At 43.0% G+C, this 23,944-nt stretch overlaps 11 protein-coding genes across 11 annotated transcripts; 8 read left to right on the top strand and 3 right to left on the bottom strand.

Annotated features, from left to right (window-relative positions):
* Positions 1–1,226: 1,226 nt before the first annotated feature.
* Positions 1,227–2,653, bottom strand: EAF01_010314 (uncharacterized protein; the record flags this gene model as incomplete). Its single annotated transcript, XM_038918571.1, is given in 6 exon segments — positions 1,227–1,363; positions 1,404–1,543; positions 1,621–1,659; positions 1,923–1,954; positions 1,971–2,127; positions 2,391–2,653. The coding sequence occupies 6 exon segments, from the start codon at positions 2,651–2,653 to the stop codon at positions 1,227–1,229; spliced, it is 768 nt and encodes a 255-aa protein (XP_038765796.1).
* A 756-nt stretch (positions 2,654–3,409) lies between these two features.
* Positions 3,410–4,623, top strand: EAF01_010315 (uncharacterized protein; the record flags this gene model as incomplete). The annotated part of the gene is made up of 2 exons (XM_038918572.1): positions 3,410–3,922; positions 4,003–4,623. The coding sequence occupies 2 exons, from the start codon at positions 3,410–3,412 to the stop codon at positions 4,621–4,623; spliced, it is 1,134 nt and encodes a 377-aa protein (XP_038765797.1).
* A 149-nt stretch (positions 4,624–4,772) lies between these two features.
* Positions 4,773–5,616, bottom strand: EAF01_010316 (uncharacterized protein; the record flags this gene model as incomplete). The annotated part of the gene is made up of 2 exons (XM_038918573.1): positions 4,773–5,213; positions 5,275–5,616. The coding sequence occupies 2 exons, from the start codon at positions 5,614–5,616 to the stop codon at positions 4,773–4,775; spliced, it is 783 nt and encodes a 260-aa protein (XP_038765798.1).
* A 325-nt stretch (positions 5,617–5,941) lies between these two features.
* On the top strand, positions 5,942–7,515 carry EAF01_010317 (uncharacterized protein). The gene is made up of 4 exons (XM_038918574.1): positions 5,942–6,131; positions 6,546–6,736; positions 6,802–6,896; positions 7,107–7,515. The coding sequence occupies exons 1-4, from the start codon at positions 6,116–6,118 to the stop codon at positions 7,129–7,131; spliced, it is 327 nt and encodes a 108-aa protein (XP_038765799.1). The 5' UTR covers positions 5,942–6,115; the 3' UTR covers positions 7,132–7,515.
* Positions 7,516–7,754: 239 nt separating this feature from the next.
* On the bottom strand, positions 7,755–9,542 carry EAF01_010318 (uncharacterized protein; the record flags this gene model as incomplete). The annotated part of the gene is made up of 3 exons (XM_038918575.1): positions 7,755–7,960; positions 8,066–9,470; positions 9,531–9,542. The coding sequence occupies 3 exons, from the start codon at positions 9,540–9,542 to the stop codon at positions 7,755–7,757; spliced, it is 1,623 nt and encodes a 540-aa protein (XP_038765800.1).
* A 450-nt stretch (positions 9,543–9,992) lies between these two features.
* EAF01_010319 (uncharacterized protein) lies at positions 9,993–10,947 on the top strand (the record flags this gene model as incomplete). The annotated part of the gene is made up of 3 exons (XM_038918576.1): positions 9,993–10,511; positions 10,576–10,655; positions 10,749–10,947. 3 exons carry the CDS (start codon positions 9,993–9,995, stop codon positions 10,945–10,947), a joined length of 798 nt encoding a protein of 265 aa, XP_038765801.1.
* A 2,549-nt stretch (positions 10,948–13,496) lies between these two features.
* EAF01_010320 (uncharacterized protein) lies at positions 13,497–15,066 on the top strand (the record flags this gene model as incomplete). The annotated part of the gene is made up of 11 exons (XM_038918577.1): positions 13,497–13,541; positions 13,595–13,631; positions 13,686–13,741; positions 13,807–13,902; positions 13,953–14,062; positions 14,114–14,157; positions 14,208–14,300; positions 14,367–14,479; positions 14,534–14,734; positions 14,785–14,947; positions 14,999–15,066. 11 exons carry the CDS (start codon positions 13,497–13,499, stop codon positions 15,064–15,066), a joined length of 1,026 nt encoding a protein of 341 aa, XP_038765802.1.
* Positions 15,067–15,507: 441 nt separating this feature from the next.
* On the top strand, positions 15,508–16,437 carry EAF01_010321 (uncharacterized protein; the record flags this gene model as incomplete). The annotated part of the gene is made up of 1 exon (XM_038918578.1): positions 15,508–16,437. One exon carries the CDS (start codon positions 15,508–15,510, stop codon positions 16,435–16,437), a length of 930 nt encoding a protein of 309 aa, XP_038765803.1.
* A 1,014-nt stretch (positions 16,438–17,451) lies between these two features.
* Positions 17,452–17,937, top strand: EAF01_010322 (uncharacterized protein; the record flags this gene model as incomplete). The annotated part of the gene is made up of 1 exon (XM_038918579.1): positions 17,452–17,937. The coding sequence occupies one exon, from the start codon at positions 17,452–17,454 to the stop codon at positions 17,935–17,937; it is 486 nt and encodes a 161-aa protein (XP_038765804.1).
* Positions 17,938–19,258: 1,321 nt separating this feature from the next.
* Positions 19,259–19,930, top strand: EAF01_010323 (uncharacterized protein; the record flags this gene model as incomplete). The annotated part of the gene is made up of 2 exons (XM_038918580.1): positions 19,259–19,559; positions 19,617–19,930. 2 exons carry the CDS (start codon positions 19,259–19,261, stop codon positions 19,928–19,930), a joined length of 615 nt encoding a protein of 204 aa, XP_038765805.1.
* Positions 19,931–20,848: 918 nt separating this feature from the next.
* Positions 20,849–21,639, top strand: EAF01_010324 (uncharacterized protein; the record flags this gene model as incomplete). Its single annotated transcript, XM_038918581.1, has 2 exons — positions 20,849–21,190; positions 21,286–21,639. The coding sequence occupies 2 exons, from the start codon at positions 20,849–20,851 to the stop codon at positions 21,637–21,639; spliced, it is 696 nt and encodes a 231-aa protein (XP_038765806.1).
* Between the last annotated feature and the right edge of the window lie 2,305 nt (positions 21,640–23,944).

Below are 23,944 nucleotides of genomic sequence, written 5' to 3' on the forward strand. Positions count from 1 at the left end.
TGACACCGACATAGGCGATCGAGTAATTTAGACCATGAGTAACTCTCAAGGTGGGATGATTTGAGCTCGGCGATGTTAGTAGCTCGGCGAATTCTTCAAAAGCAAGGAAGCGGATGACTATTTCAGAGAGCATTCGAACAACTGATTCGCCTCGATATCATTCCCACTTGGAAATTACTTAATAGCTAGGCGGAAACATGGAAAACCGATTTGGTTATCCAATATTAATGCCGTGACTTCTTGTTTGCTTGCTTGGTGTGGAGATCATGCTTTATCAACTATGGAGGATCGGTCCATAGAAGATCTACAATCGTAGCTTGATAGCTTCACCTCATAAGTTGCCGGCCGATGATAGTGGTTAAATGGCCAGCACGAATATTGACTACTTCTGTCCCCTTGGCAGGTTGAGCTGGATCATGAATGGGAATACCTAGGGTGTATATAAGACTATGCACATGTTCGTTCTCATTTCGTATACCTTAGCTACTGTTGAGGCTCCGTTGGAAACCCAATTTGGAGAAGATTCTCTTTTCCGGCATGGTTCTTTACACAGGTGGTGTTGGAATGGACCATCTTATGTAAGCAAACAATCAATTCTTGGCCTAGCGTTGTCAACTACTCCGCGTTACATACAAACGTCAACTAGACGGCTCCAGAGTCCAGATAACTTAACAAACGTTCAAGCTATACTAGGTAATTTATAGTAAGTAGGAATGTTCAGCACTAATTTACCCAAGTTTTTATCCCTAACCAACACATTGGTAGTTCGTCGACTATTGCCTTTTTCGATATCGCTATACTGCTTGGCGTGTCGCTCGCGCGTCATTGCTGTTAAGGTTATACTCCGCAGGATTTAGGCTAAGTGCCGTCGTTCTAATGATCACGATGATCAGGATGAATGACAAATTGTCTTCAACGATTGAGATATGCAACAAAGTGTTTTAATTCAAGTACTTGGCTCAATTGATTGGGCATCCGTCGTCTTCTCACATGATCTAAACCCATGGGGTTGAAGCAAATGGACAGAACATCGGCAGCACTTATTAGCCAATGGCCTCTGGAGATTACATTTGCAGGATCTCGAGGTTCACTACAGCTGGAATACTGAAGTCAAATTGAAGCATTAACTTATTTCCAGCAAAGACCCACAAAGTCACCGCACATGGAGACAATCGCCGGTACAAGATAGGATGGAAACCTTCCACTCAAAATTGTCTCGAACAAACTCAACTATTCATCCTCTCGACCGCGGCTGGACACTTTTTATCCATAATTCCTAACATCTCTTTCCAAACTTGCGACTGCATTTCTTGGCCCTCCTCTCCAAAGATGTTATGCTCCGCAGAACTACTGCAAATAAGTTCTTGGCTTGAATATGATTACGGGGTTTGTATAGAACTTACTTCTTATGCTTTTCCCCCGTCTCACAATTTGTGTAATGTGCGCCATGTTCCAATGAAGGAGTGAGCCGCGAGGACGCAGATAAGACCCATCCACAAATTGATCATTACACCCATTGTTACACCGGTACTGTACCCTCGTCCTAGATTAAATTAGCATCGAAAGGTCATCACTCTGAGCTAGTTCAATGGGATAATAACCTGGACAAATTGACTTCACAATGGCCTTGTGCCTTGATTGATATCACTACAGTACATACTATGTGATTGCTGATTCAAGAGTTGGGCATGAGAGGAACATTTCATACTTTCCATCAGCTCTCAGTGCTAACTTGGGGATTTCTTTGACCGCATACTCTATTACTGTTGTAGCAATTTGGCTAGAGTATAACATTCCTATGAAGTCCACCTGAAAGCTCTATGTTAGTCAATCCTCTTCAAAAATCCAAGCGGGTTACTTTGTAGACTTGATCGCCGCGAGCCCATCAAGGTACAAGTGCTTCAGCGTCACTTACTTGTTACTATGCCCAAATAAGCATTTCCTCTTCCAATTTCTTTCATACAAGGCACTAGTAGTGACGCCAAGGAAGAAGTTCCAAGAACGTTCATCATAGTTTCATATCCTTCCTTGCCTAATATGTGTTTAGCGGAAATAGCCCCAGCATTCAAACACACGAAGTCGATCACTTGAATATCCTTTGTTACTTTCCCTGCGAATTCATTCACACTGCACCGTTTCAAAGGTGCTCATGTCTAACCTGAGGTCTCTGGTTAGTGTATGAACCAAGATATAGTTACAGCAACAATATTAAGCCGCCCAATAACCCGCAACAGCCCGTTGTATGTCACCTTTCAACATCCGGAAGGCCGTAGGCATTCGAAAACAATTCAATCCCAGCTGATCTGAACATTTAATGGAATTTCAAAAATCACAAAGCTTCTATCAGTTGTTCTTATGTTAATATTCATATAAATATGACTTATACTTACTCTATGAATCTTACAATATTCTTTCCTATCGTACTCGTCTCATCTTCTATCCTAGCCTTTGCCAGTTCCCCTTTCGCAAGCGATCTTCCGCTTGTGATCACAGATTTTGTACCCAGTTTGACAAAACATTCTGCACTTACATAACCTACTCCCGATGTTGCACCAGTAACAAGAATGGATTTTCCTTCAAAAAAAGTATTGGATGCTGGAAGGGGGAGGAGGTTGAACTTGTTGTTCCAAATAATTGATAGAATAGATGGCATTCTGGCGGATTTTTGAGATAATGGTTGGACAATAGAGGACTTGGATATCAAGAAGCAGTATAGCTTTGATAACATTCTAAATCGACTTTGGGCATGTAAGATGCTCTCGGAGACTTTGGCCTCATAGTATGGGTAATAGAGGAATATCACGCCGACTGTATTTCAAATCCTCACATGCAACTTCGATATAAGCCGAAGTTGGAATATGAAGAGCACCTCTACGAATTTGAAACTATCCCAATAATGACATTTATATGGGTTTCAAAGTAAATGGATAATAAGTGTACAAAAACTCGCATGCTACCATCCCAAAATTATAGCCTCGTTAACAAGCCACGAAATCGACAAGCTACCCTACATCATTGTAGACCTCGTACGAAACCAATTCTTTCAAAGGCGAATTTTGATCATTTCCATAATGTCTTTAACGACTCAATTATTCGTCTTGAATGTGGGATACTATTCAAATAACAAAAGACTGATGATTCTTTTAACCTCCTTGACTTTATTTAATTTATTGGATTTTGATTCAATGTACTCGTAATTCAGATGATTTCAATAGAGATATGAGTGGTCAACGCCACTTTTTTCTCCTGCAAATAGACAGCCTTGCTTGCATGCTAGCCTCGTCTAAAGAATTTCCACTAGGCTGGCTCTCGCAAAGAAATATTGCACAACATCGTGAACAATCCAATCACCTCACAACCTCTTCCCAGATTCCCAATTTGGTCGCTTTTGAAGAGTTCTAGATCCAAAATGCCACCTTCTTCTACACAACCTCTTCTACTCTCGCCCGCCGAACTCTCTTACCTCCACACATCCCTCTCTCTCAACCCTCCAATTCGCCCTGACGCCCGTACCTCTACTCAATTTCGTCCTCTCATCGCGGAATGCGATGTTCTCCCTGGTACAAATGGCAGTGCGCGAATTTGTTTTGCAGATGGTACTGAAGCTATCGTGGGCGTAAAATGTGAAGTCGAAAAGTCGCGACCGACTTATCAAGCTGCGGAACTTGGTCCTTCGGAAAATGATGACGATGAGGAGGAAGATGAAGATATGAGAGAAGTGATAGAGAAAGAGAAGCTTGAGAAAGAACAAAAGGGAGAAAGAGATTGGCTGGAGTTGAGTGTGGAGATTCCGGGGTTTAGGGATGACGATAGTATGCCTGTTTTTATGGCGGCCATGCTGAGTGAGGCGCTACTAGCAGATGCCGAGTTTGTGGGGAGATTATGGATGAATTCAAGGTATCATTGGAAGATATATGTTGATGTGAGTTTTTCTCTATGTATTTGTATTGAAATATCTCTGTTTGTTCAAAATTTAAATCATCGCGACTGACAGCCATACAGATTTTACTACTTTCACAGCCATTATCCTACCCACTACCCCTCCTTTCATTGACCACACATCTCGCGCTTTTATCTACTCGTCTTCCACGTCTCAAGTCTGAAGGTGATGAAGATCCACTCTTTGACGATGACTGGGAAGCTTCCGTCTACTTATATCCTCGAACACCACAATCCACCAACTCCCGACCCCCAATTACACTTCTCGTCATATCCGTTGGCGATAACATAATCTTCGACCCGAGTAAAGAGGAGCTTACAGTTGCCGAAGCTGTATTAGCTGTTACCATAGGTGAAAGAAGACGCAAGGATGGAGACGTAGATATGGATTCTAGCTCTGGAAGAGATCTAAGATTACTGGCTGTGAGGACCGTGGATCTACCAGCTAGGTTAACAGCGCCCGGTTTGCCTAATGCGATGAATACTGCCACTGGAGGTGCGGCAGCTGAGACGACGGATCTAGCGTCGACTCAAAGAGAGACAATGAACGAGGGAGGTGTATGGCAACCACCGAGGGGAGGAATCAAGAGAAAGTTGGTCGCGACGATAATCGCAAAGGTTATGGAGAGAGGGGGTGTAGCAGAGGAGGTATTAGATGGATTGGAGAATGTGGAGTTATCCTAGTGTCGCGACTTTACAAGGAATTTTCTACAATGATACCCTACTTCTCCCAAACTTGTACAATATCTCGTCTCATGTCGGCTTAACACTAGAACAATATTCTAACCCGACTTCCAAAAAAAAAGGTTGGTATCAAAAGATGCGTCTGGCTCCTACCAAATTCCCAACCATTTCTTTCCTGAGAATTGTTTCTCATAAATGACCTTTTTCTCTTCTTCCTTGCCCTTCCCTCCCACAACCCCCTCAGCAGTTTCGGCAATCTCAGCTTCCTTTTCATGTCCCAACTTGATTCCCGGCCCCAAAACTTCTCTATCAGTTTTAGCAGTCCAGCCACCAAAGCCTTCGTCTTTATCTAATCCATGCGCCTTTCTATAAGCAGCCCTCTTTGCAACATCCTCCACCTTATGTTTTCTTCTTTCCATTGTCTCTGCTGTTACATGCGCAGTGTGCAACTGTAAAACTTCATAACATGTTCTTGTAAATGCGATTGGGTGTAGAAATAGTTGTGGCCATTCGGGTAGCATATCTCCGAATGGGGAATCGCGCTTAAAGTTTGTGATCCAGACTCCTCCTGCGAGGGTAGATAGTGTGCCCTGGAATTGAAGGTTAGTTATATGATTTGGAGCAACTGAAAGAGAACGGATTAGGTATTACCAATGCGATCCAGATATGAATGGACTTGTTATTGAGAAACCAATGCATAAATGTCCCTTCTGGTGGCATCATATTTGGATATTTCTTCACACTTTGTCTAGCTATTTCCTCGGCGCTCAATTGGGGACCTGGATATCTGGGAGGATCTTTGCGGAGGCGAGAAGGGTGAGAAGGGGGGTTGAATTTGGTGGGTTTCTCAAGAACGAGGGGTTTGGAAGACTTTTTGGATGCATTATTCTTTGATTTGGTGGAAGCATTGCGAATGGTCGTTTTCGAGGACAGAGACCAGAGAGGAGATCGAAGTGGTAACAGAAACCTGGGTATAGAGACTGTGGACGACATTATGGATGGCAGGCTACGACAAAGCCTCTTTGTTTTGATTGATAGTGTAGAATAGATCAGCAACCTAGTACCTACCTTGGACCCGAGATATCAAAAAATGAAGCTTCTCGCAAATTCATGATTCACTCCCGCAATACGTTCACCAACAAGTCCGCATGACGCAAATTAAAAATTTCATAAATCCTCCGTAAGATCCCGACCTGCGCCACATGACCTGACCATTTCAATTATTCCTATTGGCTGGAGACGTTCGGGAAGTGTGGCTCAAAATGACCTCGTCAATTTCGGGAACAAAATTAAGCTACGTCTTATTCCTGCAGGTAGACTACATATTCAAGCAAGATTATTTTTCCTTTTTCTTTTTTAAAATCCTTATACAAACTATCTTGGAATTCCTACCACTTTTACTCTCACGACCTTACGTTCACGAACCTTCGTTCAAGTCATACATACATAATACTTTCAATTCTTCTTACATACATCCTCTTAATTAGTTAAAATGGGTTTCAAAGCAGGTATGTTCCTTTTCCATTCGGTCGGGTTTCCCACTTTTGAGGAATGAGAATCGTCCACGAAGAATTTTGCCATTGGGAATTGAGAGATGCGAATTGGGTCTTCGACTTGCACAACGGTATAGCTGGTGGCTCGGAAATGCTCTGAGCGTCCTCAATTGAGGGCGTACTTGTATTTTCTATTTGAGGAGAATATTTGTTCGAGCCGCCACTCAACATTTCAACTCCATCCGCCACTCTGCCAGACTCTGGGCGCTACTCATAAGCTTCTGCAAACACTCAAGCAGCTGGCAGCATCTCCCTCCCATATTGTGGCAATAGAACTTTCTCAAATTCCACTCGCTCGCCACTTTGCCCGACAAAGACTTCCGGTGCCAACATGCACAAAGAATGAATACTTACAACTTTCTTCTATAGGAGACGCAAAGAAGGGCGCCAACCTCTTCAAGACCAGATGTGCTCAATGCCACACTCTCGGTGAGGGTGAAGGAAACAAGATCGGTCCTAACCTTCACGGTCTTTTCGGACGTCAAACCGGTTCCGTTGAGGGCTACTCATACACCGATGCCAACAAGCAGAAGGCTATCACCTGGGACGAGAACACACTTGTACGTTTCACTACACCACCGCCACAGAACAATGTATAGAGAGAGCCGCATCTAACATTAAACAGTTCGAATACCTCGAGAACCCAAAGAAATACATTCCAGGAACCAAGATGGCTTTCGGTGGATTGAAGAAGGACAAGGACAGGAACGACTTGATCCAGTACGTTTTACTTCCTATTTCTCCCCAAAACCTAAGAGGTTTCCTACATATTACTGTTACTATGATGATTTTCTTATTCGTTAACCTTCTTATGTCTATCATGACTATGAGGATATAACATTATTATTCCAATTGTTCCTTCTGAAAGTTCAGCTTAAGACATCTATCTGTTTGAGGCATTTGAGTCGCTGTAGCTAACCATCGTCACAGACACTTGAAGGAAGCTACCGCATAAAGGATATCACGACCATTGTATACATAGAATTAGACACGGCGCCTTGTACTTCAAGTTAGACAAATGCTCTCTGGGTAGAAGGAATTTTGGTCACACGTTTTTCGACCTACTAAAACACAAATAACAAATACTCCTCTTCATAATTTTCCCATTTATCGTGTTCGCTTTGATTTGTCATGGGTCTTACCTTACCTAGTGTTTCACAAACTTGACTCTATCTGAATTTTGCAAATCTCTAGTCGTGTGTGGGTCTGACCAACATTTATAATATGCATCTGATCATTCTGATGGTCTATCAACGGTCGGGTCGATCTCCGTGTCAATATTCTACTACGTCAGACAGGCACGGACCATGCATTGCACAGACGATATAAAACAAAAACTTTGCAATTTGCAAATGTATTTAACCCGAGTTCTTTGATTTCGTCTCATCAATCTAATAAGTGAGTCTGGAATTTTCTGAACTCCTACAGCAGTCAATTAACCCGTACCGCAGTCGAGTCGTTCTCAGGCATTGTCGAGATAAGTGTTAAGCACGACCTTCCTTGACCCTACTAAGACTACTAAATTCATTTGTCTCTTCTGACCCGCCATTTCAATTTCAATCTTTAATTGATCAAACTTTATTCTGCTGCGAGATCAATATGAGCCTTCCCCTCTGGTTTTGTGGGTAATGAGACGTCCCCAGTCACAGGGCTGGGTGTGGATTTAGATTGGATATTTGAGTAGATTTTCTCGGCGCCAGCTATACATTGCATGTTGGCGCCAAGTTTGTTCATAGTTTCCATCCATTCATCGTAGGGGTCTGAGTCGAAGACTATGCCACCGCCTATAGTTTGTGTTAATTTGTAGGGAAAGGTAAAGGGTGCAGGAGTTTGTAGACAGTGTGATTTTTGAAAGGGCAAGCTCCGTGCGAAAAGAAAATTAAACATACCAGCTTGCAAGTAAGCAACTCCATCTTTGACCACCATAGTTCTCAAAGCAATACACGTATCCATCTCTCCCTCAAATTCATTTCCTTCCGCATCTACACTTCCATAGCCGAAATATCCGACTGCACCCGCATATACACCTCTCTTCTCTTTTTCCAATTCGGCTATCAATTCCATGGCCTTAACTTTTGGGGCACCAGATACAGTACCTGCGGGGAATATAGAACGGAAAGCATCGAATCGAGTCTTATCTTTCCTTAGCACTCCCGAAACTTGTGAGACCAAATGCTGCACGTGACTGAACTTCTCAACGACCATCAGTCGATCTACGCGAGTAGTTATGGGATCGCATACACGGTTAATATCGTTACGTGCAAGATCAACCAACATGACGTGTTCAGCACGATCTTTGAGAGAGCTGCGGAGTTCTTCGGCAAGGGCTTCATCAATTTGAGGGTCTGCATTTCGTTTGACAGTACCAGCGATGGGGTGGGTGATTACGCGACCCTCTTCGGCTTTGACAAGGAGTTCGGGAGAAGCTCCTACAATTTGGAAGTCACCACAGTTGACGTAGAAAAGGTAAGGCGAAGGGTTGACGGTACGGAGGTGACGATATATATTGAATGGATGGAGAGAAGTTGGTCTTGCAAAACGTTGTGACGGTACTGCTTGAATGATATCACCGGATGTGATGTGAGTCTTGAGAGTATTAACATGCCCCTCGTAGCCTTCCTGTCCAATGTTTGACGCATATTCATTGTCCAGTTTTATAGGTGGCTGGATGGGTAGAGGTGTATCTGGCGATTCAAGAACGGAAACAACTTCATCAATGACTTCCTGTGCTTTCTCGTAATCCGCTGCAACCCGTGTAAAATCTTCCGGGACATGAAGGTATGTGATAACTTTTATAACTCCAAAAAATCGATCAAATGCGACAATAGTATCGAATAGCATAAAAAGTGACTCAGGAACTTGGAGAACATCTTTCATAGGTCGCGCAGTCTTGGGTTCAAAGTATCGAACACAATCGTATCCCACATATCCAATAGCTCCTCCTGTCAAAGGTGGTAATTTTTGTCCCGGTATTTGTGCTACCCTACATTTGGATAACTCTGCCTCGAGCGCAGGCAATGGGTCCACTTGTTCGCCATGTCCTTCACCAGTTTTAAGAATCGTTCGAGGTCCAGCTCCTATAAAACTATATCTGCCAACTTTCTCTGTTGCAGCACTCTCGAATAAGAAAGAATGATCGGACTTCGAATGCGCGGATATCTTGAGGTATGCGGCGGAAGGAGTAATGAGATCGGAGGAGATTTCTTTATAGATGGCAACTAAATTGGGGGCATATGAATTTCCTCGAGTTTTGGAAATCACATCCGATATTTCCGCCAAAGAAGGCGAGATGTCCTAGATACTTTGTGAGCTCTTTTTTTGTCAATTCTGGGAAGAGTCATCTTTTCAACATACCCCCACCACCATTTTGTTTGAGAGGAGTAGATTGAAAGTAAAAAGAATGAATACGGGGGGTATAAAAGCCGATTGTAACTAGAGGAAAGTACAGAAAGAGTGTGAAAGGATTCTTCCAATTGAGTCAATAATAATCCTTTGTGAGTTTGTTACTTTGTAGAATGTAAATTGCCCCGCAATGTATTTTGCTATCTAGTAAAGTAGTATATAAAAGCGGTGACACATGGCAGAACCTTCCACTGAAAATGTCAACAACAGGACATTTCCACCCCACTACGCGCGACATACCGCTACTTATGTACGTTGTATTGAGATCAACCATTGGTTTGTATGAGGATTTGTGCATTTTGAACTGCATTTCATAATGCATCCACGTGAAACCTTTACAACAAAATGAATTCTTGGATGCTGCTTAGGTCATAGCGCCTATATAACTTCCTGCATGTAATACTCCAAAGAAAGATGAATATCTTGGGTCTTCGGCGCCATTTTACTTCCCCTCTCTCGTTCACGGATGTTGATGCTTCAGCAACTGCCCCATCAAATTCTTCGAATCAGGACTCTCAGGACAACAAGGATGTCTTACTACAAAGACTCAATGACCTCGTAGTCAGGTTGTCACATGATGACGCCGAAGACGATGCCATCACTGCGTTGCACAAGAAGACGGATGAGATGGAGACACTATTGAGAGTGGAATACTCTATGAATTTGGACCCGAAAGTATCTCATAATAAAGTTAAACCACCGCCGCCGCGAAGGGACTCCAACGATATGTTCTGGGGACGACCACTGAACACTAGAAGAGAGAGCTACTTACGAAGATCTAATTCTCCACCGCCAATATCTCGTGGCTCTTCATACAATAGGAGTGCAGTGGCAGTCGCGAAAGCTGCTGAGATAGCAACATCAGCTGAAGCGCTGAATGTACGACTTGCAAAAGCAGTTGGCGAACTCCAAGCTCACAGAATAGAAAGTGATGTAAGTTTATATACATCAGACAACTTTCAATCTGAAGATCCGATTGCTCATGCATCATATGTAGAAGATTCTGGCCTGGCACGTCTCCAAGTTGGACGAATGCACAGAAGAAATCACTAATTTAGAGCAACATATTTCGCATCTGTAGGTGCTAATTCTCATTCTCGTTCCCCCTTTTCCTCTCACTTTTCTGGCCTTTTATTTTCTTGAGACTAAGCAATACATCAATCAAATCAGCCAGGAAGAGCTTGGGACCAGTCAAACACTACTTAACCGCACCCAAATCGAAATGCGAACTATGGCAGCAAAGCACGCGAGGGCTCTGGACGATATAAGTTGGAGGGAAGATTGGGATGAACTTAACCAGGATGTGGACATGAGAGGTAACAGTAGTATAGGAGTGTGGGATAACTCTACCGAGTATTTGGGCGAATAAATATCAACTAGGTTAATATTTTCAAGCCGAATATCTTATTGAGAATAAGTTACAGTTTTGGCTCTGCGTTTATACAGAAGTTTGCATAGAAATTAGGAGTTGGGGAAATACCAGTCTTGCATCACAATCATCAAATTGGGGAGTTGGATCAATGTTGAAATATCTTCAACTTTGACCATTCAATACCTTGACCAAGCGGTCACTGGCTTCAGAAATAGTTATGCTTGCAAGCCATACGTGAAGTTTTAGTGCGATCAACCATACAAAATCTCAAGGATAGCAATGCCTCCTTGTCAAAATTTAGTCTTCCATGTATTGATAAAGGCGAGACAGATGGTGCTTTGGGAGTGGGCTTCTGTGATGTTGCTAATTCCATTTTTCTGTCGCACACTAATATTACTGTCCAACATAATACATCCACTCTTTCGCCATCCAATTTAATACTCATCGTTGAGATAACAAGACACGGTAGTATTCCATTCCGGATACTCTTAGTCTCAAAAACCAACCACTCGCTAACAAAACGCGACAAAGCTATCACATAAGTCCACAAAGTCATGATACAAATCTTCTTATTCTCAACATTGTACGCAGTATATGTGCGAAGGACGAAACATACCAAGATCCAGGTATCGAACAGCTGAATGCTCAGATCGGTACTTTGAGATTACGGAATTGTACCAGGATAAGTTCGACGCATTTTCGATGGAGAGGTGTAGCATCCTATAGTATTGAAAAGGGCCGCTACTGAGGTCTAAGATTGGATAAACTTTTTACTTTCTATCTGAGCAACAGGTAACTCGACAATAATACATTGTGGTAAAGCGCCATTGTGTTTGGAGGGGAGGGAAGACATGATCTTTTGATGTAATGGAAATTAATATCTTACTTCGGGACGTCTGAATCGACGAGAGTTTGTTTGATGTCGGGCAGCAATTGGGAGCAAACTACATAAGGAAACACTCTCAGAAGTTCTGCGATGTGGAATGGAAATTTTTGCAATCAAGATGATTAGTACCTTCAAGAACTTTTCCAATCATCGCGTTTTGTCAGCTCCAAAATCTGTGATACGTCAGGTCATCCAACTCGAAGAAACAATGTGTGCAGTTGATACCGAAGATTGTGGGATTTTCTATGGCTATTGTTGCTGAGTGGGTGGTCTGGATCATGTCTTTGGGATGGAAAAGATCGAGGGTTAATTGGGCGGGTATTGCGTATAGGTAGCTGTATGACGGGGAAAGATCGGGTTGAGAAAGCGGAACAGGTTCTGGATTATAAACCTCGAGTAGATTTGAAGGAAGGGATTAGGCGTCGCGGAGGGCCCTTCGAGGTTAAAATTCAGAAGACGGATCAAGTTGCTGGGTAGTTTTGAGTTTGTTTGCTTTTGGGTTTATTAATCTACTATGCAGTTGTTTCGGTGGTCAGGACGGAAAATCTATGACGCTATTGCCAATTCCTGATGATCAGAGTGAATGAAATGGGAACAGAATGTCAATCAATAGCTTCATATGTATTACTACGGTCGCATTATGCTCTTCGACAACCTTGTGAGAACTCTCTCATGCTCTACGTCGAAATGAAATATCTATTCGTAAGAGCTATTTGGTAAACATGTCCGGGAGCCTTATGTTCAATCCTACAGGAAGACAAAAGACAGGCACTTCGCAGTGGCAGCATGCTGGAAGGAACGAAGCAAAAGATTTTACCACCCAAACACACGCAATTCTTGGCCTCCTGTCTATGCTTAGATTTATGTTTTCCAACTGAACCTTACGACTCGATTTCTAGAGACCATCTTCCTTCACCCAAGAGTATAGCTGCACTTTTCCGCTGGTGATTGCGGTCCCTCGGGGGAACCAAAAAGACAAAAACATACAACAGTGGGGATTCGCTGGTGGTCACCCACCCAACTACTAATCCACCGATCTGAGGCTTGTGTATGGCAGAGCGGACGGGATGCCCAATTCTCTTCAGTCTATGGTCGTATGTGCTAGAAACCATGTACTATGAAAATATATTGAAACTCAAACATATATCGCTTCTCGCTTGATTAAGCTTGGCGCCAAATGCCTCCTGCCTAGAGCTTCCCTCAACTTTCACTTTCATCTTTGACTCAATTTTTCCAAACTTCAAAAATCTTGACATTTGAAATTCTGCATCTGTATACTCAAATCTCATCTCGAGGTGTTCACCCCTTCAACATTTTCTTGATAACGCAAAATTCTATTCCCGTATTTCCGGACTTGATTTCGTTCGTTGTTAATCCTCACTTGTTTCCAAGTTGAAGACACGGGTAGTTATCATCTCCTCCGCTGTGGATCTTTGTATTGATTCATGAGTTTACGTTCTGTGAAGCAGTGAGTGTTGCTCTTCCCGAACAAAAATCTTGATATGATAACGAAGACTTTGGAGCAATTTGAAAGGTAATTACTGAATTATTATATCCAGCTTCACTTTCAACTTCACTTGAAATTTTTCATCGGATCTTATCATTCGGGTCTTCCTTCAAATATCTCAAGCCTCAGCGTCGATTGTAATAAACCGTCGATATGGCCGTCGCAGCTTCACTTTGCGGTGACGCGAATGAGCAGGAGGTAGGTCGTTTTTAGTCTCATGCGAGAAGTAATTCACTGACACATATCTTCAGAGTAGTATCATCGATATCGATGAGATTCAGGCCCATGGTAATCCGCAAAGTGCTCTTGATCTCTTGTAACTTTGAGTTCTAATTGAAGCAGGTATCTCTGCCGCGGATATCGCAAAATTGAGATCCAACCTCATCCATACCGTTGGAGTAAGAACATTCTTGCGTTCAGTCATGAAAGGCTAAATCAAGAAGTGAAGCTGACCTTGCATCAGACTCTTATCAATACGCCCATCCGAAAATTGGTCAAAATCAAAGGTTTCTCTGACATTAAGGCTGAGAAAGTAAAAGAAGCTGCAAAGAAAGTAGCCGTAAGTACCAAGGTCCCTATAACTTTGTCCCAAATGCTAACAGAAGACAGGGCCCCAACACTGGTGGTCAATTCGTCACTGCCGCTGAGCATGGCCACTTTCGAAAGAAGTGTATCAGAATTTCTACTGGTAGCAAGCAGTTGGATGCTTGTTTGAACGGGTGGGTAAATCTTACTGGTTCGACCTGAACCGGAAGGTTAACATTTTACAGTGGCTTCCAAACTATGAGTATCAGCGAGGTATACGGAGAGTTCAGTAAGTTTGCTGAGACCCTTTAGGATGTTTCTCTCCTTAACAATTTGCAGGATGTGGCAAGACTCAATTAGCACATACAATGGCAGTCATTGCCCAGCTTCCTAAGGAGATGGGCGGAGCTGAGGGCAAGGTGGCCTATATTGGTAGGAAAACAATAGCTTGCGAAGTTAAGATTTATGGTGAACGTCTGCTAAGACCTAACTGAACAGATACTGAAGGCACATTCCGCCCAGAAAGAATTTCGGAAATTGCAGAGCGATTCGGTGTCGACCCTGATCAAGCTCTCGAAAACATCGTTTATGCTCGTGCACATAACACTGAGGTATACCTCGTAGTTCTTTCAATTCATATCATACTCGTCGCTGACCATAATCAGATGCAGCAGGAATTGCTCGAGGGGCTTGCCCAAAACTTCGCAACTGATGAATATCGTCTTCTCATCATTGATAGCATTATGGCTCTCTATCGTAGTGACTTTATCGGACGTGGTGAGCTTTCCGAACGACAAGGTGCTCTCAACGCATTTCTACGTAAGGCAACACAAATGGCGGAAGAATTCAATCTGGTTGTCTTCATGGTATAGATGTTTTTCTTTTCCATGACAAAGATCTAACTGACACTTTACAGACCAACCAAGTCATGTCGGATCCAGGTGCCAGTGCCCTTTTTGCAGGAGCTGATGGGCGTAAGCCTGCTGGAGGACACATACTTGCACATGCATCGACAACCAGAATCCTCTTGAGAAAAGGTCGTGGAGAGGAACGTGTTGCGAAAGTTGTAGACTCTCCAGGTAAGTTATCCCTGATTTATCCTAGTCACTTGTACTAACATCAGAAATTAGATTGCCCGGAACGTGAAGCAACATATATCATTACAACTGGCGGTATCAACGATCCTGAAAAGGCCTAATGATATACATCTGCCTCTGAACTTCTATACCTACCAAGTCTTCATACATGTTACATACTTACAACCTTGTATTATTTAATAACATATTGCTTTGGGTGGGCGTTAATAATATGGAAAGATCAAATGGATAAATTCTGGCATCTTTCAATGTATTTTCTAGTTGCATATTAAGAGAAAGGAGGAGTGCTGGCGTTGCTTTATTAGTTGATGGCTCGAGGATGGTCAGCGATCGAGTGTTTGTGGTACCCTTAGCTTCGGGCTTAGCTTAGCGTCCTCCGATAAGACCCAAACCCCTGCCAAATATTTTTGCTTCAAAAAAAGTTCCATAATGACAACTTCGATTGAATTTCACGGGCAAAATTTGGAATTCTCATAACGAATATACAGATTGTCTAGAGATACTACCACACATATACGTATTATCTAAAGATACACCACAACATGTCAAAAGCACCTATAACCATAGGTGACAACTATACCATCCTTCCTATCGCAATTCCTTCTACACCCGCATACCCAGTTGCGACGACCCATCATATATATTTGCGACAGCATGCTCCAAAGATTCCGTCCGAGAATGATTCGCGGAGTCTCTTCGCAACAAACCTACCCATAGATTCCACAGATATCCATATTCGAAGCATATTCGCAGCATTGATAGGTGTTGGCCGAGTTGAAGATGTACGATTCGATGGGGAAAAGGAAGAGGTTGTCGCGCAACAACAAATTGAGACTACCTCGCAGAGCAAGAAAAGGAAGAGAGGAAGCGAAGTCGAAATTGATACGAGTTTACCACAAGGATGGGATAGGCAAATGCGCATCAAGGGAAGGACAGCTGTGGTATTATTGGTTGATGAGAAAAGCGTAGAATCCGTTCTAAAAGCTGCACGAAAAACCTGCAAATCAGGAAAGGAATCAAAATATCCTGTTTGGGGCGCAGGTGCTGAAGGCAAAGTGCCCGCTTTGGGTAGCGCACGTTATGCAATGAGGCAGGAGTTACGATTCCCTGACAAATTAGCAGTACAGAGGAGTGTAGACGCTTTCATGACAAAATTTAATAGCAAGGAAGAGGAGAGAGAGAGGGAAAGAAAGAGATTAAGGAATGTACCAGATGAGGATGGATTCGTAACAGTAGTGAGGGGTGGAAGGACAGGCCCAGCGAGAAATGAGGCGGCGGAAGAAAAGAGAAGAGAGATGGCCGAGAAGGAGGAGAAGAGGAGAAAGGAGTTGGAGGACGCAGGATTTTACAGGTGGCAGGGACGAGAGAAGAGAAAGAAGGAGGTTGGAGAGCTGGTCAAGAGGTTTGAGGAGGATAGAAAGAGGGTGGAAGGTATGAGGGAGAAGAGAGGAAGATTCAGACCTGAGAGATGATCAAGCTCGAGAAGCTTGACAATGCTACCTTAGACTGGAGATTGGGTGGTCTCCGCTAACAAAGGTATGTGCGACAAATGATTTGTTTGTTGATTCGTCCCCTGTTTCGTGATGACACCGCGGGGCCATAAAAGCCTATTCTTCCAACGGGCCAATTCCTGATGGATTTGAACATGCAATGACTACAAAAACCGCATACAAAAATCTTCTCAACATTGTCTGAAAATTCGCATAATCCAACCTTTCATCTGCCACTATGCTCGAATTATTCAGTTTACTAATTCGTGGCGCGAACAGACTCATTCTCAGGCACGCCTCAATCATTGAGTAGGCTTATCCCTTTGATCTCATCTGGATCACCTCACCTGCATGCCTCAGACAAGCATGTAGGGAATTTACACTAGCAAACAGTCCTAGCTTAAAACCATGGGTTCAGTCATGAAATCTATAAATAATATCGAAGTTCAACATCAAACTAAAGGATTGTTCTCCTGTTCTTTCACACACAAAGAAATATTTCTATTTGTTGTGTTGAAGTTGTTGAGTGAAAGAGCTTTCGCTGGAAGTCTAGCCTCCTATACAATAAGAGTTGGTTTTACTTGAGACCATTCTTCTTTTATTTTGACCGTTGTTCTTGGGCATCCGCCAGGTGATTTATTGATCTAGTTGTCAATTGGAGACATTGGATCATATTCAAGTCTTGACATGACTTGATAGCTACTCATTTCACTTTGCCCATTGTATGTTGATACACGCGCGGTTGTATAGTCATTGAACAAATAGAGACACAGAGTCGATTCAAGTACTGGACAATGCAACAAATTTTTCAGAGGATATCATACACATATGATCTGTACCATTATGTCGTTCCCCTGTTATCCCCTGCCAATTGTATCTTCCAATCACACTTCCAACTCATTAAGCATGTGCCAAAGTACCAGCGTAGTCTTCTCCTGCAATCACTGGGGCCCACGCATGATTTCTCGGCCCTGCCCGTGGGCAACCAGTGAAAATATGAAAGCCGGCTGCTTCATCACCTTGGAGCCAGAAGGAGTAGAGCACCTCGATCGCATGTGTGACTCTTGCAGAATCAAAGAAGATCTTGGGAGTACATCTACACTGACATTTGTGGGGATAGATGGAATCCGACGACCACTCACGAGAGAAGCTACAGCAGCGAGTAAGTTACAAGGAGCATTGAACAAGGACGTCCCAGACACCGAAGCTGACGAATCAAACCAGGCAGTCGACGATCTTGACGAGGAGCAAAGGGTGGCTGCACGAATCAGTCTAGAGAGGAAAAGGAGACTTTCTCAGGCTAACAGACTGGAAGAGATGAGATATAGAGAACGAGCGTTAGATCAACTCCATGAGCAGCTCATGCAGAAGGAGAGAGAAAGACACGAAGAAAGGAAGAGGAAGCTAAAAGCGCGATACGAAGGATTAGATGATGAGGATGGGCACTGCAGCCAACACGCATCTATGAGGATGAATGATTAAAGGCGGAGGAAACGTCATGCGGCTGGACCGCGCCGGATCTTGTTTCTCCTCTTCCTCACTTCTCCCTCTTTCGAGTTGATTTCTGGTCCATCTGGCCCAGGTAAGTGCTCTTGTTTTTGACTTGAATGTCCTGCGATATCACTTCACTGCTTTCGTTCCCAACCTTCGTTTTTGCAAATTTCCTAGTCAATCCAACGAGGGAAATGTACCATACGATTTAACGACCTACGACCCAAGGAGATTAGTCTTGAATGGTACTGGAAACTAAACACTTAATTAATATTTTCGCACAAATTTATACGAAGCCTTGATTTCTGCAATTTTACCAATGATCATGAACATACAATTACCCCGTGAATGGAAGATAAACGAACCTTTGAAAGAACAAAACAAATGTATGGCCCTTATACCCCGTTTAGAACAAAGGAATGAAGATTACAATGTCATTGAAGAATCTTCATTTCCTTTGTTCAAAATACAACCGTTCATACAAACTATCCTCACATAGAAAATACATACAACAAATTGGTCGAAATATACTAGATACCCCATTCCCTTCTACATCTACAGACCATCAGACCACAATCATTAGTCAAAATGAAACTCGAATGCCAACACATGAATCCCATCTCATCCCCAGAATCTAGATCAATCTTCCTCGTAACCACAAACAGCCCCATCGTTTCGTCGACAAAAATGCCCAATGTGAAAGAAGAAGAGTATGCCGGCGTCTCGTAGCATACTAGCAAGGTGCCTGCTTTACCCCAGGTCTTCCAATGACTCCATCGAGGAATTCTCGCCCCAGTTCTATCGGTGGCCGGCAGGGTTTTTGTTTTTATTTCTACATATCTTGCTTGATGAACTGGTTCTCATATCTCTGTGCTCTTTAATGTGACTGGATTCGATCTCTGAAACTTTTGTAATGGGGAAGAGTTCTTTCGATTCATCCCTTCGCTTATAAGCTCTAAATGGCATAAATGGGATGGTTTTGATTCGTCTTATGATTCACTTTTCGACTTCACATTCAAAACCTTTCGATTTATCCTGCTGGATGGCGAATGTTTACCGATATCGGCACTAAATGGATTTACTTCGGCCACAAATATGATTATATTCACCGTGTCAGATACCCAACTGCGAAACCTTTCCTGGTATAAATACTGGTGACGACCGCATTCTAGCACAGCTCTCTTAGCAACATCCTGACCCTGACCCTCACACGAAGAAACAAAATTGCCTCTCAGAAGGCCGGAAGATCTCACCTCGAAACCAAACTTACCTAGTCTTACTCTTTCTACCGCTCACATTCCCCAGCATCAAAATGACCTCATCCCCGAAAATCATCTTCGTCCTCGGACCCCCTGGTGTCGGTAAGGGAACCCAATGTATGCTCCTCACCCAATTATCGAGTCCTCATCGCCACATCCATCACATCAGCATCGGCGATATCCTACGCTCAGAGCTGCAAAAACCATCTAGTAAATGGGCATCCATCATCCGAGCTAACATGGCCGAAGGTCGGACAGGTCCACCCGAGATGTCTGTATCCATGTTACAGGAAGCGATTGCACGAAGAAGCGAGGACATCGAGCCGGGAAAAGAAATGGTATTTTTGGTCGATGGTGAGTCATTTTTATCAAGTACTGAGTGTGGATTTTCAAGTACTAATAAGAACATAGGATTCCCTCGCAGTCTCAACCCCATCGCTCTCTTCGAATCTACAATCTGTGCGCCATCTCTCGTGCTCTCTTTAAATTGTCCGCTGGAGATCCTGCAAGAGAGACTTTTGTCTCGAGCTAAATCTTCGAGCCGGATTGATGATGGGGTTGAAATTATGCATAAGCGATTTGGTCAGCATGTTTCTGCTACTGGGCCTGTCATTGAGCATTACAGGGAGCGAGGATTGCTCGCTGAGATTGATGCAAGTAGGAATGTGGAGGAGGTACATGGGGATATTTGGGAGGCGGTGAAGAAGACCTTGGGAGAATGTTAAGGATGTGATAGAGGGGCTGTGTGATTTTGCGAGACTTTGATGGGTGATGAGGGAATGCGAGATAGAGCCGTATAGCGATGATGCAACTTTCGTAGTATAGAATGACATCTTCGTACGCGCCGTAGTATGAATGACGATGGAAATAGAATGTCTACGTAGATGGAAATCGTCACTTGCAATGAATACGTTCATTTTACCATGTAAGATCTTACCATGGCTACGACATTGTCGGAAGTGTGAAGTGTATCCTTGTTTTCCTAGATCCTTCTATCCTTTCGGAATGCTTTGATCAATGAACTGCAAATTGCCAACTTGGGACAAAGTGACCGTACCGTCGTATTCACCTGCATAAAGCTAATAATGACAACAAAAGCTCCCATTACCAACACCCGATTGTCTGGGTAGAGACTTCAAGTCATTCAGAGAAGCCTCATTGTGAGGCCAATTCCTCTCTCCTCTAGAGCTGTCTATCCATACAAACAGTAAATGAAGGCAAAAAACAATTTATTACGTCATGTCAATATATATACGCCTCACTCGCCGTTCCTTGAAACATGTAATGGAAGGGTTTCAACCCTTGAACCAAATTCATCTGAAGATACTTGAAAATGGAGTATGGCCACGTGTCTAGCGTCAAATTAGGCAATCGCGCTCGAGTGAAAACAGGCCACTGATTAGAATTTCGTTCTGATTCACCATCGTCGTTGGGTACGCTCGCTTATGGACATATATAAACATAGCCATCCTCCCAATTACCGCATGATCTTGAATCCTCTTATAAATGACTACGACCACTCAAACAATCTTCCAATGTCTGCTTGCGCAAGATTATCATTTTACACTTGTACACACAATTATCCAACAAACAAACAAAAACAAAAAATAAGACCGAACAAAACTACCGCATTAGTCCTCAAGATGGAAATGGACCTGGAGATTTCGCCCCACGCCGGACAATCAGAGGCTCATACTCAAGTTCATACCTCGCCTCAGTTTCAAAACCCCATGCAATATCTTCATGGCGCGTGCAGTCACTGCTATCGCGATGACGGAATGGATATTCGAGACAAACAATTAGTTCCGTGCTATCAAGATGGAGAACTTGATCCATTCACTCTTTTCTTGCTGACTCCTAGATGGTGTGTAGATTGTTTGGCTCAGCGAGAACTGGCGATTCGGGCTTCATATTGTGATCGCTTGATCGAGATGGAATCGGTGGAGTTTCCGATTGGTACCGTGGAGGAGGCTTATATTCGCGGTGTAAGTTTGTGGTTGTGAATCCCCATCCCGTACTCACACTAGTCATGGGTGTGGATGAAGGATGAATTTGTTGATTAGTCACTAACATCTATTAGGTCCACGATGGCCGAATTAGTGCCTTATCTCAACCATTCGAAGATTGTGGAGTATACTCGGCTGGAGACAACAGTATTGTCGTCGATGATTTCAACGAAGTGTTGGACACATTGACCAATATGAGACTCGGAACTGATACAGCCAACGAAGATAAAAAGATTGAAGAAATCGTCCGAGATTTCAACGATCAGATGATGCTAGAGGAGGACGAACTTAAGTACGAAGTTTATTGGCACTTAGCATACATGGAAGGAACGAAAGATGGTTGTTATATGCAAGCACAGATGGAGTACAAGGCACTAACGATGGATGATCCGGAACGGAGTGAGATGTTGAGGAGAGCTGTGCTTTGATGATTGACCTAGTAGTTAGTGGAGAGTTGGGAGCGTTTCCGCACCAGTGTTTTTATAGCGGGGTATAAGGAATGGTCTTTTGAGTTGGGTCTGATCCTGGAGTTATAAGGGACCTGAGCATCTTTGGATCTGGGGAAATGCCTCGTGCACCGACCTTATCGATTGCGATTGATATAGTCATGGGCGATGTCCGTGAAATGAACAGATGGACAAGAATACCAAGGACAATAAGAATAAACTTAATGTATTAGGTGATGTTGCGCAAGCTGGATTTCTATTCATTTCAAAGTTGTATCTAAAAATGGAACGGGTTTTTATTTGGCTTCTTCTAAAACCTCGCGAATCTATCAATATCAACTCAAGCGAGTACCGTTCAAAGTGTTGAATGATTGAAATCGAATCTAGACGCTGTAGCCGTGATCGGCGAGTTCATAAAGGAGTGAAAACCGGGTATCTATCTGCCTTGCGGGTGAGATTTGTGTAACTCGATAATTCATCAGCAAGCCGTAGAATTGCCAGGTAATGAGTGTAGGGTGTAGGGTAGGAAAGGCAGGAATGGGTATGCATGTGTAATCGATGAGTTACTGTGCCCCGAGATTAGCCTGACGCCCATTGCAGACACGGGATATGTACTCCCATAAGATATAAGACCGAGACGAGTACTGTGAATAAGATGAAGGTAGGTAGACATGCAAGTATGTGATATACTTGTTTGCAGGTACGAATATATTAACAGGCACGAACCAAGATTTATTATGGAAATTATCATTGGACGGTATTGACTTTGCGCTGAATTTGTGATGTGCTTTAGGACCCTGTGTATGTGATGGGAATTTTGGTACATCTAAAGTATTATATGTAGCTGAATGAAGGCTGTCGCCCGAAAGCCTTCTAGAAGATGGCCACGATGACTCCATTTGTGATCGGGTTACTGTCATCGATGCAAGCATACGGCGCAAGGATATAAATGGAAGTCCATGTACAGAGTAGGTTGGAGGTACATCGTTCTTAGTCTAGTTCAAAATCCATTTTTCTTTTCTTTCCTTTTTGCGCCTTATTAGTGCTTTTTATGCTGGCATGTCGCTAAGAGATTCTTTCCCTGCTAGATTGCCATGGTCCACCATACAAATTGCTTCTTGCGGCTGCTGACTTGCATACATCCAAAAAAGCAAAGTGAGAAAACTTTCCGCGAAGAACGTTAAAGGAAGGGTTAGCAAGTGGTCCGATAGTGAGGGGAATAAAAAAGAAACATGAGCTACTAAAGGTCTTAGTTAAGAAATGTTTCATTATTGAAATTGAATGTGTGTTGCAGGCGAGCACGAAGTCAGTCCAAGATGCTGCACTGATAAGGAAAGGTGGAGTATATTGGTGCATGGAATAAATATGCAGGTGTAAAGGTCTTTTTTTAAAAAAATTAAAAAAAGAGCTACAAGCAAGCAAGCAAGCTACTGCAACATCGTGGAGCTTTTCGCAAGCTAAATCATTTCTTGCACAACCTCACTCCTCCATTGAGCTGATCTTTCTTGAAACAGAATGTTGCAGCCTCAGAAAGCCCCCTTGAATACTACCAGTAATATAGACATGGTTGTCAACAAGTAGGTATGTATGTTGACTTGTTAAAACACTATATCCGATCTAATAGTGTTTGATATCATGACGATGATTAAGTGGTACAAGGAATGACCCGAGTATGTAGAAGCTTTAATCATCGCCAACAAACTCTATGACGGTTGTTGGAACTTAGAAGTCGCCTCGAATAGATCATTGAAGATCGTTTCTATGATTGCCGAGGATGAACAGGAACAATTCGTGTTAACACCGGTAGTTCTCTTTGGTTTCGTCCCTAAGCCGGAAGTATGTTTGAAAAGGAGTCGAATGTACTTCCTTCTTGAGTAACAAGTAAGATACCAGTAACCGGATTCAGCTCTCTTGTTTGAAAGACTCCAACGGAGCAGTCCAGATCACGTAAGAATTCCGCAAGATTTGTTCTGACGATCTTCAAGGTGTATGTATGGATGGGAATGGATTACTGGGATATCAAAGTGACTGGCGATAGTCTGTCTTCATCCACCAAGTAGCTACAGTAGAATCTATGGATACTTGTTAGATCATTAAACTCAGTGGAGTATCAATACAGAGTACTCTATTTCCCAATTAATCGAGATATCTGATATCCTCGACTGTTGTCACGTCAAGCTGATACAAAAGCCCCAACGGGTATCTGTATGGTTCCAGGTTTTGTGGTTTGACCAGACTTGTCGAATGAATGTTTTCGCTTATGTGTAACGAGTTGTCGAGAATCAAA

The sequence above is a fragment of the Botrytis porri genome (genome assembly GCF_014898465.1).
Source record: "Botrytis porri strain MUCL 3234 chromosome Unknown BPOR_016, whole genome shotgun sequence".
Classification (NCBI taxonomy): domain Eukaryota; kingdom Fungi; phylum Ascomycota; class Leotiomycetes; order Helotiales; family Sclerotiniaceae; genus Botrytis; species Botrytis porri.

What these genes read in the sequence shown, in the direction of transcription:
- EAF01_010317 (XM_038918574.1), top strand. An exon ending in CCTGGGACGAGAACACACTT is followed by an intron (nt 6,737 to 6,801) that starts GTACGTTTCACT and finishes AACATTAAACAG; the next exon opens with TTCGAATACCTCGAGAACCC. An exon ending in GACAGGAACGACTTGATCCA is followed by an intron (nt 6,897 to 7,106) that starts GTACGTTTTACT and finishes CCATCGTCACAG; the next exon opens with ACACTTGAAGGAAGCTACCG.